At 47.3% G+C, this 13427-nt stretch overlaps 1 protein-coding gene across 1 annotated transcript in view; it reads right to left on the bottom strand.

Annotated features, from left to right (window-relative positions):
• Positions 1-13427, bottom strand: part of mpp7a (MAGUK p55 scaffold protein 7a) — a 104090-nt gene that overhangs the window by 46483 nt on the left and 44180 nt on the right. Inside the window, 2 exon segments of the mRNA XM_068709666.1 lie at positions 520-600; positions 7533-7610. Coding sequence (XP_068565767.1) covers positions 520-600; positions 7533-7610 — 159 coding nt within the window.

Genomic DNA, 13427 nt, shown 5'->3' on the forward strand with positions numbered 1-13427 from the left:
GTTGTGTCGGGAGAGGACTTCATACTGAGCTGTTGTTTCTGGCAGAGCCCAAATAAGCATGACGACAGCGCATTAAAGAAAGGAGCCCCGTCCAGCTATCCCTCCATCCCCGCCGTCTGGCTCAGACACCTGCGGGGACCTGACGGACGGCCAAAGTCACGCTTTTAAAAATAAGAATGTGTAAATCCGTTTTTGTAGCCGTCTGTGTCTGGATAAAGAGACCGGCGGGGCCGGCGGCCCAGAAGACGAGACCAGGGCCTGGATCGAAGCGCCAAACTATTTTGAGCGTGGCGCGACGATCGCATCACTTTAATGCCGCCGCTGCACAAACGAGTGACACGCGCCGTTTGTGTGATGACATCGGTGAGAATATGAGCCAAAGATTGTGTGGTTTTTTTGGGTTTTTTTTTTTAAGACAATACTGTAGTCCTCCACAAAAGAGGGCTTGTGCTTTCTTATCATTCGCTGAATGCTGAAATGAATAAAGGCTGTAATGAACGGACCGGAAGCCAAACTCACCTTCACGTGGGGGGAGGCCAGTAGTTTGAGAAGCTCTTTGATTTCCCCGTTGGCGGATTTCCCTTCCAGCTCCTTGGACAGCTACAGGGAGAAGACACAAATACATTTATAATGCGATGCATCAGGGAAGGCTACCTAATAGAGTGTTGTGAAGCCCAAAAGTAAAATCCATCAAGACGCCACAACTGTATTTATGTTTTATATCCAAAATGGACGCGTTATATTCATTAAAAAAGGTTGATTGAATTTGATTGAACTCATTTAATACACCGAATGACTTGAATTTGTTATTTTTTGGGGAGCGGGCTGAGCTTTTGTTAGATATAAGTAAGGGGGGGGGGGGGGGGGGGGGGGGGCCTCATGGAAAAAAGGTTTGGAACCACTGCTCCAAAGCACGTGTAATAAGTACAGTTGAATACTCGAGGGTACTGGCCCCTCAGACGGGAGAGATGATACTGTGCTAAATTAGGTGCATCTTAATGGAAGGCAAGGGCCCCGGCTCGTCACGGGGCCTAGAGTTCGCACTTGTTGCCATTCGTCTCTCCATTCAATTTACAACTTCGGCGGGATCATTTTTCAGAGACAATGGGAGCTGTGAGAGCGTCTCCTGAGCGGCGGGACCGCGCTGGACCGCTGCGCTCGTGATGAATGTCTGGGAGCTCCGAGACGAAGCGACTCGGAGCTTTCCAAAAAAAAAAAAGAAGCCCCGGGCCACGCTCCTCCGCCCCGCGCTCTGATTTATGGACGATCCTCCTGGACGCGGTGCGAGTGTGGAGCGGAGAGACGAGCCTGCCGCACACAAAGACCTGCCTGTGCAGAAAAGGCTGGAGGATCGGGAGCCGTCTGAGAGGGCCAGTGGAGCTCGTGGGGGGCTGGGGTGTGAAGGGAGAGCTAACACACACACACACACACACACACACACACACACACACACACACACACACACACACACACACACACACACACAGTCATGTTTCCTGTGCTGTAAATGATGTGTGTGTGTTTTAAACATGAAGACATCAAAGCAATCTGTGTGTCTTTATATTTGCATTTGGTGCACTTTGCAGTTACTTCTGCATTAACAAGCAGCAATATTTTAAGATGAATGAGATGTAGAGCTGAAATGATTAGTCACTAAATGAATCTGCAACTACTTTGTTAATCTATTATAGTCTGCAGATTTTTTTTTTTCAAGCAAATCGGCATACATTCATCATTAACAGTTAAAGTTTTGGACTGTTGCTCAGACAAAACAATATCATATTTTATAGTATAAGCAATTAATGCAGTAAATAATACAGATGAATTGACAATGAAAATAATCTTTAGTTGTCATCCTAACTAATGACAATTGAAGAAGCTTCACAGTATGTGTTTACATACATAAATCATAAAACAGATGGGAGATAAGTGTAAGAATCTATTCCAATAAGCAAGAGATTCTACAGCTACAAATCACCTCTTAGTGGATGAAAATGTAATAAAGGAACATTAGAAACAGAAGATCAGTTCTTTAACTCTTTAGATCAACACTATTTGTGTGCATGCGTGTTAAAAACGAAGCGCTGCATGAAGCAGTGCAGCAAGGAAGCGTGAAGAGACACCTGGATCACTTTGGTGCCTCTGTTGTCGCCACCTAACAGATAAGCTGAGGGGGGGGGGGGGGGGGGGGTGTTCTGCTTTCAGGCAGACGATGACTGAGGTTGGGCAGAAAGCTCCAGTTTGTTTGCCGAACGACCCCCGCGGCGCGGGAATAAAGCCGCAGAGGTGAGGTGGAGGTAAAGGCAGGGGGGCCCCGAGGGTCAGCGCGAGGTTAGGGAGGACGCTATGTCACTTTACCCCAAAAAACAGGAGGGGTCTCTTTTCATTATTTCCATTAGCTTTGCCCCCCCCCCGCCACCGCCCGAGGGGAGAGAGACAGCGCTAATGAATAGTCACGGCGGTCAAGGTTGCTCTAGCTGAACCTCGGTCAACCCTGCATTACTTCACTTTCTCAAATATACAAAATAAGGGAGTCTGGGAGTGTGTAAGGTCGGAGGAAGTGTGAGAAAAGGGAGGAGTGGGGACAATCGGGGTCAGGGTCTTTAGAGAGTGTGGGGGGGGGGGGGGGGGGACATCTCTCGCTCTGATACGCCGCCATCCATCAACCCGCCGCCAGCCAGCAAAGGGAGGGGAGACAAAGACAGACGGAGAGCTGTAAATCTCCAGTCCCTCATACTGTCCCATTAAAGCACCTTGTCCCATAACTCAGAGAGGAGGACGGTCGGGACATGTTTGACAACGCGCTCGGCTCGCCGCCTTTCATGCTTCCATGTTAGAGTCACACTTTCCGTCTTCAGACCCTCACAGAGAATGTGGGAGGGCGGGCAAAAAAAAGAAAGGAAAAAAGAGAATGACGGCAGCCTCCTTTGAGAGCGTGTTTATTTCATTTGTTAAATGTCACGGCAGGCCCTGCACTGTTTGGATAAGTTGGATCCCAGCATGTCAGTTTACAGCTCTCCGTTGACCCTGAACGGCTACGGGCTCGCCGCTTTGATGCATCGCCGTCGATACATCAAGCTGACCTTATGTCAAAGCGCCTTTTATTAAAACATATTAAAGCTACTAACCTTTTATTTAGAACCCCAGCCTTTCTATTTCGTATGATGGATAAAATGAACCTTTGCTTGTTTTATTATGTACCTGATCAATAACGCAGAAGGCGTTAGACCTGAACAGCATTTTGATTCGATTTTATGAAGTCACGCACACAAGATGTTTTCCTTTTATTATTTTTTTTTTTTATAGGTTTCAATAAAAGTTTTAAAGTGCCACGGTCTAAATACTGGATTTCGCACTCTTTGAAAAATTAAATAGGAAGTAATGAATAGATGAATTTCTCTCAAGCAAATAATCTAATTTGCATGAGAGCAAAAAATGGTTATAAAAGTGACTTCAATCCAAATGTGTTTTTTGGGGGGTTATTCTTGAAATACATGAAGTACATCGGTGGAACTATTTAAGGGGCAATTGCTCAACGTACCGTATAGTACCCATCGTTAATGACACGCCGGGAGCTTATTTACAGCTCCAGCTTTCTCGAGCTTAAACACAAAAGTTACATGCATGGAAAGCAAAGAGTCTCTTTATGAAAATGTGATGGACAAGAAGAAAATGGAGTTAAACCGTATGAAACAAAAAGCTGCATGCTTTTATGGGTGTATAACAAGTCTACATCTTGGGTAAAGGACCTTTTTATTACGGACGTCACCATCAGTATTCTGATGGTCCTCGGTTTGAATTTTCATTTATAGCTTTAAGATATTAATTGTACGTAATTTAACTTTAATTTCACCTGGAAGTCCTTTGACAAAAAAAAAATCTCTTTTTTCATTATTATAATGTTTAAAAAAAAGTATTTCAAAAACACAACAGGTACATAATACAAATCCAGTTAGTATAATAGCAATTACAGGGAGACTAAATCATTAAGAGATAGGGTGTGATGAAGGTTATTCCCTAATCAGGGCAAACAAAGAGGAGAAAGCTGTTCTAAGTACATGCTGGACCTGCTGAAGGCCTGTGGAGCTAGAATATGTGGAACCTAAGAAACTGACATTGGTGAAGCCCCCCCCCCCCCCCCCCCCCCCCCCCTCTCTCTTAGTCTGTCTGTCTCTGTCCCATTACCAGTTGTAGGTATGCACTGAGGACCAGTGCCCTCTGATGGCACCCAGTGGTCTCCCCGAGTAACAGCAGGGATGCGGGTGAGAATAAAGATATTTGGAAGTTGGCCAGAGAAGGAAAAGGAGTCTTCGAGGGGAGGGGGGGGGGGGTACGAGTCAGCCAGCAGGACGTGCAGTCAAGGTTCAAGCGATGGACGCGGATCGGGAACGAGGCTGGCACCGAGCTTACTGCTGAAGTGGCGTGCCGAGCTTTTGTTTCGTCTTAAGGGGTTGATGGAGCCCGATTGGACGGACAGAGCTGGTTCACGTGCGAAGCTGATTTTGCCCCTTTTTGATTAATGTAACGCTGTTCCTCACATTCCACAACGCAGCTTCTATTTCAGTCCTAATGAGGACTGGAGAGAAACCGGGTGTGCGGTAATAAACGTGCATGTACGTCCATAAGAGACGTGTCTTTATACGCGCACTGCTTAGTCCCCGGGCCCGGTATCGATCGCGTTCCAGGCGGCGTTGGCGGTGCTCGTTTGTTTCGAGCAGCGGCAGTCACCTGCTGTGTGTGCTAGACAGTGCAGCCTGGGGGCAGGCGGGGGTTGAAGTGTCGTTTTATGTGAGGCAATAAATTAAGCCTCCATTACCCGAAACCCGAGCCCGAAATGAATTTCATCGAACTGTAGATCTCTCCCGTTGCACTTCAGCCCTCAGCCACCACTTCAATGGCGTTCATCAGCGGTGACACGGGTGAAAAACAATCCGCTTTAAAAATACACTTCTTTTTTCTTTTTTTTTCAACCAGTCGAGGGAAGGGGGGGGGGGGGGGGGGGGGGGGGACTCAGGGCTGCGGTGTGCTGCTCGACGCTTTGATACACCATCTCTGGGATTTATTCCGATATCTGATAATCCCGAGGAGACGCTTTGCGGGGCATTTGCGAGGAAGCGTGAATTCGAAAGTCTGTAATTTGACAAAAAGAACGAGAGAAACGATCTGTAAGAGGGAGAGGAGATGGAGGCTGATAGTTGGGGGTGGGGGTGGTGGTGGGGGTGGGGGGTCTCTTGGGCAGCCTGTGGCCTCGTGCCATAACCTGGGGAGGCAAAGACGAAGGAAAGAGAAACAGAAGCGATCCTTCAAGCTTTGTCGGAATCTGGTGGAATTCTTGTTCTGGTGTTCTGTGGTTGGCCAGGACTGACAGCAGGGGTGGGAACAGAAAGAAAAGCAGCTACCAAAAGTCTATTTGGGTGCCTAAAGATTCAAGATAGGCCGTCTAACCCTGGTTTGGTTAAGGGTCCTGGGTGGTTTGGGACTCCCGGCATCAGTATTGGCGCGTGTGAACCCTCCAGGAGCGGAACGGTCAGGAAAACCGCTCTGGACCACAAGGCGGCCTCTCTATTTCGTGACGGCCTCGGGACTCTCTGGCCTCCCTCCGCCTCGGTCTTCACCCCAACCGACAAACGTCAGCCCCTCTCTCCCCTCGTCTCGGTACTAATTAGCATGATGTATGGCCGCCGGCTCTCTGGAAGCGGTGGAACAGTCGGAGGCACTTTGATTACAATAAACAGAGCTGGGGATTTCAAACAAACCCACACACACACACACACACACACACACACACACACACACACACACACACACACACACACACACACCAGTAAAAAGGGCTTTTTCTCCTCTCCGTTCCCCCGTGCCAGGCTGGTTCTTGGGTTTACACAGGTGTGTGTGTGTGTGTGTGTGTGTGTGTGTGGGGCACTTGCATGCTTATGTGCACATGTGGGTTTCAATAAATATTGCAGATGAACAACACTGTAACAAATGCCGGGACACCGGACGTTTACTCAATAAATCAGACTAAATGTCTTTCACAGCTTGAGGACGAGCAGCGGGGCCAACGGAAAGAAAGTCCTCATCAAGCGGTGCCGTTACTGTGTCTGTGCTGACTTCTCATTAACAGGTTAACTAATGAAGAGGGGCCGCACGCCACGAGTGATGCGCCCTCTTCTTTTTCCCCTGACTGATGTTTATATGATGCAACTCCACAATCATCTGCAGTCTGTCACACGGGCCCATCCATCATCGGCCTTCCCATCCGGGTTTCTGCCCCAAGAAAATGATCGGTCTCACCGCGCAGGAGCAGAATTTAGATTTTTCGTGGTCTTGATGTTTGGGCGGCGGGGTGGGCGGTGATGTGTTATTGCAACGGTGAGTGAGTCTACAAGACGACAGGTCGCAGTTCGCTCGAGGGCAAGAGGAGATAGAGAACACCGCCAAGGCTACTGCACGCAAGCGGGAAAGACAAACTGCCTTCCTGACAGGCCATGCAAGATGGGAAAGACATGTGTGTAGGTGGGTGACAAATTAAAGGAAAAACCTTGAGATAAAAAGGAGTAGAGACTCTTTTTATATTCATATATTTATATTTTATACAGTCTATTTTACTCAAAACTGGATCATAATTTAAAGCTGTATTAAAGAAGACTTGAAACTAGCGATTCATACTATAAACTCATGTTCACAATGTTTAGTGAGGGAATAAATCAAGTGTGAAGTTTTCTCATAGACTTCTATACAATCCTACTTATTTTTGCAACCAAAGGAGTCGCCCCCTGATGGCTGATTTAGAGAATGCAAGCTTAGGGCACTTCCGCATTGGCTTCAATTTTCAGACCTGGAGGTTGCCGCCTGTTTTAAACGTATAATAAATAGAGATAATAGATATAGACACCAAAACGTGTGGGGGAGGGGATTCAGCGGTCTAATCAAAGACAGACTGGAGGCCTCTGAAAGTAGAGATGATGGACAAGCTGATGTTGGTGTCACTTCAGGGACCCACAATCCAAGACTTCAATGCTGAAGAGCCAATTAATCTGTGGTGGGAATCAGCCCAAACCTCCAGAAAACCAAAATTTGGATGAACAAGCAACCATTGACTTGCTGGATTAATTTTGAGGGATCTGTGAAGAACATGACAACAGCTGCACGACTGCTATTTTACTGGTACACCAGGAATTAAGGGTGGACATGTTAACCGATTGAACTCAAGATTCAAATTCTGTGAAGCATCAGCTAAAGAAAACAAAAGCTTTTATTCTTTTCCCCGTCACATTTTCATTATAAATCTGACGTATAACTGCACAGTAGAATAATGTATTGCTTTTACTAAAAGGTGACTAAAAATGGCAACCACATTTTTTAGTTTTGGCAACCAAAAGTTGATGCCTGGTTGCCGGCATGGGCCCCAATTTTAAGTTTGTGTTTTGTTTTTTTTCCCCCTTTTATTTGTCACCCATCAGTATGTGCAACCAAATAAATGGAAGCCTTCCCTCCAAACCCCCCCCCCCCCCGCAAAAACAAGAACTTACTTCATGGGCCAGAGCTGCAGTGCTGTCCAGGACGGGGACTGGTTTGCTCTCTTCGTAGAGCTGCAGCTGTTCATGGATCTGAAAGGACAGATTGTGTTCATCAGTAAGAGAGAGAGAGAGAGAGAGAGAGAGAGAGAGAGAGAGAGAGAGAGAGAGAGAGAGAGAGAGAGAGAGAGAGAGAGAGAGGGGAAGGAGGTCAATGTCGGGCTGCAGAGGCCACGGCGAGGCCTCTCTGAGCAAACACAACATGTGAGCAAAGTGTGCACACAGAACCCCATGTGCACCGCTACAAGCACACATGCACGGGAAAACATGTACAGCCTCCATCCCCACCATGTCCGACTCTCGCACGCTCGCAGTACATCAAAGCGGCGGGCGAATGGCGGCAAAAGCGGCTCTTTCACACAGGACTGAGCGCGACAGAGTGCTTCTAAGTATCGCCGCTCGCTCGGCCGCTGTACAAACAATCCAGTTTTCCACCGTGCATTTGATACGCCCCAGCGGCCCGGTAGGGATTCCAAATCATTTCAACAGCCCGGCTGAATTGGCTACAAACCATTTCCTTATCAGCCTCAACGCGACGACTGCACAATGTTGAGAGACAAAACTGCATCTCTGGAGACCAGGCTAAAATGGAAAGTAGGCCCAGCTCGCGTGTTTGCTCATTTACACGCAGAGAAACACTTCATCGCTCCAGAAACTGACATGTGGAGCAGGGGGTGGAATAAATCCAGTTCGTTTTTTTTTGCGATTTAAGAGCAGCCGTGCAGGAATGTGTTGACAGCTTACAGGCAGAGAACGACAGACGGGGACGACTGTCCTCTCCCGGGCAGCCGCTCCTGAGTGTCTTCTCGGCCCCGGCATGGAGGAGGGGAGCTCGGCCACGGGTCTGACTGATAGCTGGGCCCCCGGCCCTGGAGCCTCCAGCTGGATGTCCCACAAAGCATTCCAGCGCGATGGTGGAACAGAAGGCCCTCCGGCCCGAGGAGAGAGTGACAGAGAAGCACCCGAGCCAACGCGGTGTGTGAAGGGCCAAATCGTGCGCGCACACACACACACACACACACACACACACACACACGGAGCAGTGTCAATTTGCGACAGAGAATGACTCAGTAGGACAGAGAGACAAGACAGAAAAGCAGTTTGTTTGCTGTCACATTGTGAGCAGCTGCAGATGTTGTGCGCAATTAAAACATCTGTTTTGGTATTGTTAGACATGGTATTTCCTCCTCACTACACACGCTTTTTTTTTTTTTTTAAACTAGATGTCACTCTACAGTAGCAGCTCTACTGTCAGATGAACATCAGGATGTGATAATTCCCATCTAACGACATTCGATTAATGATTATTTTCTCGATTGTTCGATTAGTTGTTTAGTCTATAAAATGTCAAAACAAATTATGAAAAATGGTGATCAGTGTTTTTTCCTCAAACGTCTCAAAATTCAAAGATAGGGTAAAGACACCAGAGAATATTTACATTTATTAGCAGAGATCAGAGAATTTTGACTTTTCTTTTTGTTAAAAAAAAAGACAAACCGATTAAAACGATTATCAAACTAGTTGGCGATTAATTAAATTGATAAATATTCTGTTAATGGATCAACCGCTGTAGCTTTAAGTTCTGATTCGCAAAAAGTCATGCGAAGCGTGTAGATGAGTTCATTTGAATCTTTGTCTGTCATCTGTCTTTGATATCCACCAGAGTCCATGATGTCATTTACAACGCAACGCGTAAGTCAGCATTCCAACGGCACTTTTACGACTTTCTGGTGAGAAAAATGCGACATAACTACGTGTTAAATGTCTTCGAATCAGCACGGCTCCTCTCTGCCCGTCACAAGTGCAGCTCAACTGTTGGCCTTAAACCCCGCGCAGCCTTTCTCAGCTCGACTTATCCACACTGATAAATCACGACCTGTTAGGACTGCGTCTCGGCCCAGGTCAGCTCAGAGGTTCAAATCCTCGCGTAAAGCCGAACATTACCCGGCTATAAAACACGGCGCATTAGGCGGAGGTAATCTGCTGAAGGCCCAAAAGGGAGACGGATGGCCGCTTGGCTCGGCTGTAGAGACGGGATGTGAAGTTAGACAAACGGCGTTGGAAAGAGCGGCTTTGAGGTGCGGGAACTTGCACGAGGGTAGCGACAACGCTAAGGACGGACATCAAAATGAGTACATGCTTGGAGTTCAGCGGTCGTGAGCCTGAGCGGACTCCACTGTTAAACCGATGTCGGCGCATTCCGTGTTTCATGCCATCAAATTTAAGAGAGCCACTCTGGGGCAATTCCTGGAAATTTTCATCCTCATCTGGTTCATTTCACGCAGCCACGTCATATTTGACTGTCCACTGTTCAAGAAGTCCCAGCGACTCCGCCCTGCGCTCCGACTCCTCGGTCTGTTCTTCTACAGAAGAAAGCTGTAAAGAAAATCAAATAATACAAAAAAAAAAGCCCGGCAGGCAGCTCCAGTTACTTCATCTGTCCTGATCATCTTTGTAAGAAAACAGATGAAATAAAGGAGAGAGGTTGCCAGTGTCTTCGGCGCTCCAACATACCACAGTCCTAGTGACATCTGCTTAGGTAGTTGCTGCTCCACCACCTCGACTTACTTAGTTACTGTGGAATTTCTCCTCCGCTCGCTGAGCAAGATTGAAATGCTTTCCTTTTTTTTTTTTTATTTACAGTTCAGGACACGTTCCAAGTGCCTGTCCATGACGCAGTGATGTATTTTAAAGTCATTACCCAGCTTTGTGCATAGCGCGTTCTCTGTCCCCTTGGTGAGGCAGCAGCGCTCCTGGAACACAGTGAGAGACAGTGTGCAACAGCCAAGGAGGGCTTCGCTCAAACCAGAGGACGACTCCTGGACACATCGGCGAATTAAAGCCTGGGATTCTGAAGCTTCTCCGATGAGAAATGTGGTGCAAAAGAAGGCTGAAGAGTCGGGATCAAAATGCTCAGAAATGAAAGGGGGGGGAGGGGGAGCTGAAGTGGAGGCTGAGAAAAGATGAATGAATGTGCACCTTCCCCAGAAAGCTTTAAAAAAAAAAAAAAAAAAAAAACACACACACATGCTACAAAAGGAGCAGTGTGTGTCCTGTCTCCACAGAGGCCTCTGACTAAGTTGTGTTTGCTTCCAGAAATACCCCGCGGGCTTAAAATACACACAGGAGAGAAAAAGTAAGGAAAAACACTAACACGGTGTAAGAAATTGATATGAAGAAATTCCAACGAGGATGGACTGGAACCAAAACATCACATCCATCTTCATCTTCCTCAGGCAAGAGCTCCAACCACTGCGAAGGATCACTGTTGAGGGTCGAGGGTCAGACACCTTGGAGACCTCTCAACAATCCTTTACAATTCAGTAATACAAACTGTATCGATGTTCTCGTCATGATCAAAGCGCACGCTTTAAGAAGAACAATGACCGCCTCGAGCCTCGGACGTCAACATGGAGGTATGATGGAGGGGGAAAAAAAGCCTTGCGAACGCTAATCCAGACACACTACAGCAAGCGATGTCTGGCGCAGAGCGAGGGAGCGAGCGTGCAAGTGAGCGATAGCTTGATAGATGGAGAGGTGGGCTGATGGAGGGAGAAAGAGAGGTCTGGAGATCACAGGGCTGGATAGTGTTTCTGCTTCGGAGTCCTGAGCTCGAGGCCTCTGGTTAACGTCCACTGCCCGGAAAGAACTTCAGGCCCGGACCGGTTGGGGTTGACGATCTTTCTCCCGCTCCTGTTTCTGTATCTACCCGCCGGAGCGGATCCGGTATCAGGCCTGCGTTAATCCACCAGGGTCCGATCGCTCGGTCTGATCCAGAACACCTTGTCAAGGCACCGAGGCCCGGTAGACCAGACCCAGTTGGGGAGATGGGAAGGGGGGGGGGGGGGCGGGCATTACAGACAGACATGCAACTAGAATAGCTGTGAAATGATGTGTTTACTCGAGAAGTGGAAAGAGGGAAAAAAAAAAAAAAAGCCTTTTTCTTCTGTTACAGTATGTCAGTTTACAAAGTGCTGGCTTTGGCCCCGGCGTGATGGCATCGGGTCCTGGACATTGTGCTGTGGTTCCCTGAACAAGCCAGGATATGACCGCACCATTCTGCATCAGTCCGCTTACGGTGCAACCAGCAAGTTTACACGGACCAAAATAAAATTCAGCCCAGCGTCATCGGGGAGCAGATATTAGAGACGACAGCATCCACTCGCCATCGCCATTAGTGGTAACTCAGTTTACACAAAGGGTAGCACTCTGAGCAATCTTTCATCGTGGATCTAGCATTCCAACTGAATAATGATAATCTTGTGTGGTGGTTGATCTACCAAAACGTAGCAGGAAGGTCTGCCAAGGCTTTCAGAACTTTTTTTGGTTTCTGTCGACACCAATTTCTCCAGGGCAAGACTCAATGATCCCGTCGATATGGCTTCCTTTGACAGTAATCAGTTCAACTTTCTAGAATCATTGACGACATGCAAACCAATATTCTTGTATTGTTCCAAATATTCTGAATTTGATATGGGTGGTGTTAACAGCATATTCCCTTTGGATATTCCAAACTTTCAAATGGATGAGAGATATGCCAAAATACCAATTGGGTTTTAGGAGAATTCTTTAGACATACAGCGCATTCAGAATATCAGTTGTTGCTTTTTTGTGCTTTTTTTTTTACGGTCAGTTCACTAGCTAACAGTTTGCAAGGCTGGGGTAAAGAAAAAAAGGTCACATTTCTGATTGGAAGCAGGAACACCTTTCTTTTTTAAACAATGTGAAAGACTTGGATATCAACAGGTATCTGGATATAAGCTAAGCAATAAAATCGCAACAGCAACCATTTAAAGAAGGCGGTTGAAGTAATGAAAGACTGTGTTGACACGGTCAAACAAGTCTACCGCGCCACCGGTGTTAAACTTTGGACAAACCTTTTTTTTTCTTCTTTTTTTTTTAAATCAGAATATGCACCTCTGCACGTAAATGTAAGTGAAATGGTTATTTTCATTCGCCTTGTAAACAGCTCAGTAGGAATATTGGGCCTCGTGCAAGAGCCATTCGTTCTTCAGCGGCTTGAATGAGGGATTTTCGGAGAACTTGCTTGCGCTCACCAATTTTCCTCGCTCATTTACAAATGCCGTGAACGCAGGTTCATCCACGCACAGGTGGCCTTCATCACGTTTACGCCGGTCATTTACACAGTGGTTCGAAGTCGAGTGCGAGCCCACCGTACGAAACAAAAAGTCAGAGGAAGTTAAGACAGGCAAAATGTTCTTGCATGAGGTCCATTGTCTTTTATGAAACTAGGGTAAAAGTCATCGATTGTATGAGACAATTCAAATTGGTATCGTCCTGGACCGGGGTCCTGAGCCACACCAGTGCATCGAGGGTCTCGAGGACACTGGCTCATAAGCTGATTAACGGACCGATGACTGCCTATGTCGAGCAGAGAATTCACACACAAACCGAGCACCTTTCCTTGACCAAGACCCCATACAGAGAGAGCGGTCTGGTGCCTGAGCTCGACTCTCATTTGTTGTGGAAAAGGCCTGGAGAATGTGACAGCTAATTAGGAACTAGCAGCAGATCCAATGGACGAAAGAGAGAGGGAGAGTGAGCGAGAGAGAGACCAGGGCAGCTGGCCAACAGCCATGACAGCCACATCATTTAGATAGGGGATAGATTTCCTCCTATAGCGCTCTGAGGAGCAGGGAGCAGAGAGCAGAGAGGCCCCTGACACCAGGTATTCTGTCAGGCCGGGACAGAGCAGGACACAGTCACACTTATGTACGTACCAGGACATTCTTGAGACGCGGCTAAAATCCCCGTTGCAAGTTTCCTGTTGTGTTTCAGCTACAAAATAATCACGGAGGGAAGTGGCATCTATCAATCAAGCAAGTCATC

The sequence above is a fragment of the Cebidichthys violaceus genome, unplaced genomic scaffold, assembly GCF_023349555.1.
Source record: "Cebidichthys violaceus isolate CVI_PGR_0920_01 unplaced genomic scaffold, fCebVio1.0.p SCAF_15, whole genome shotgun sequence".
NCBI classification, from domain to species: Eukaryota; Metazoa; Chordata; class Actinopteri; order Perciformes; family Stichaeidae; genus Cebidichthys; species Cebidichthys violaceus.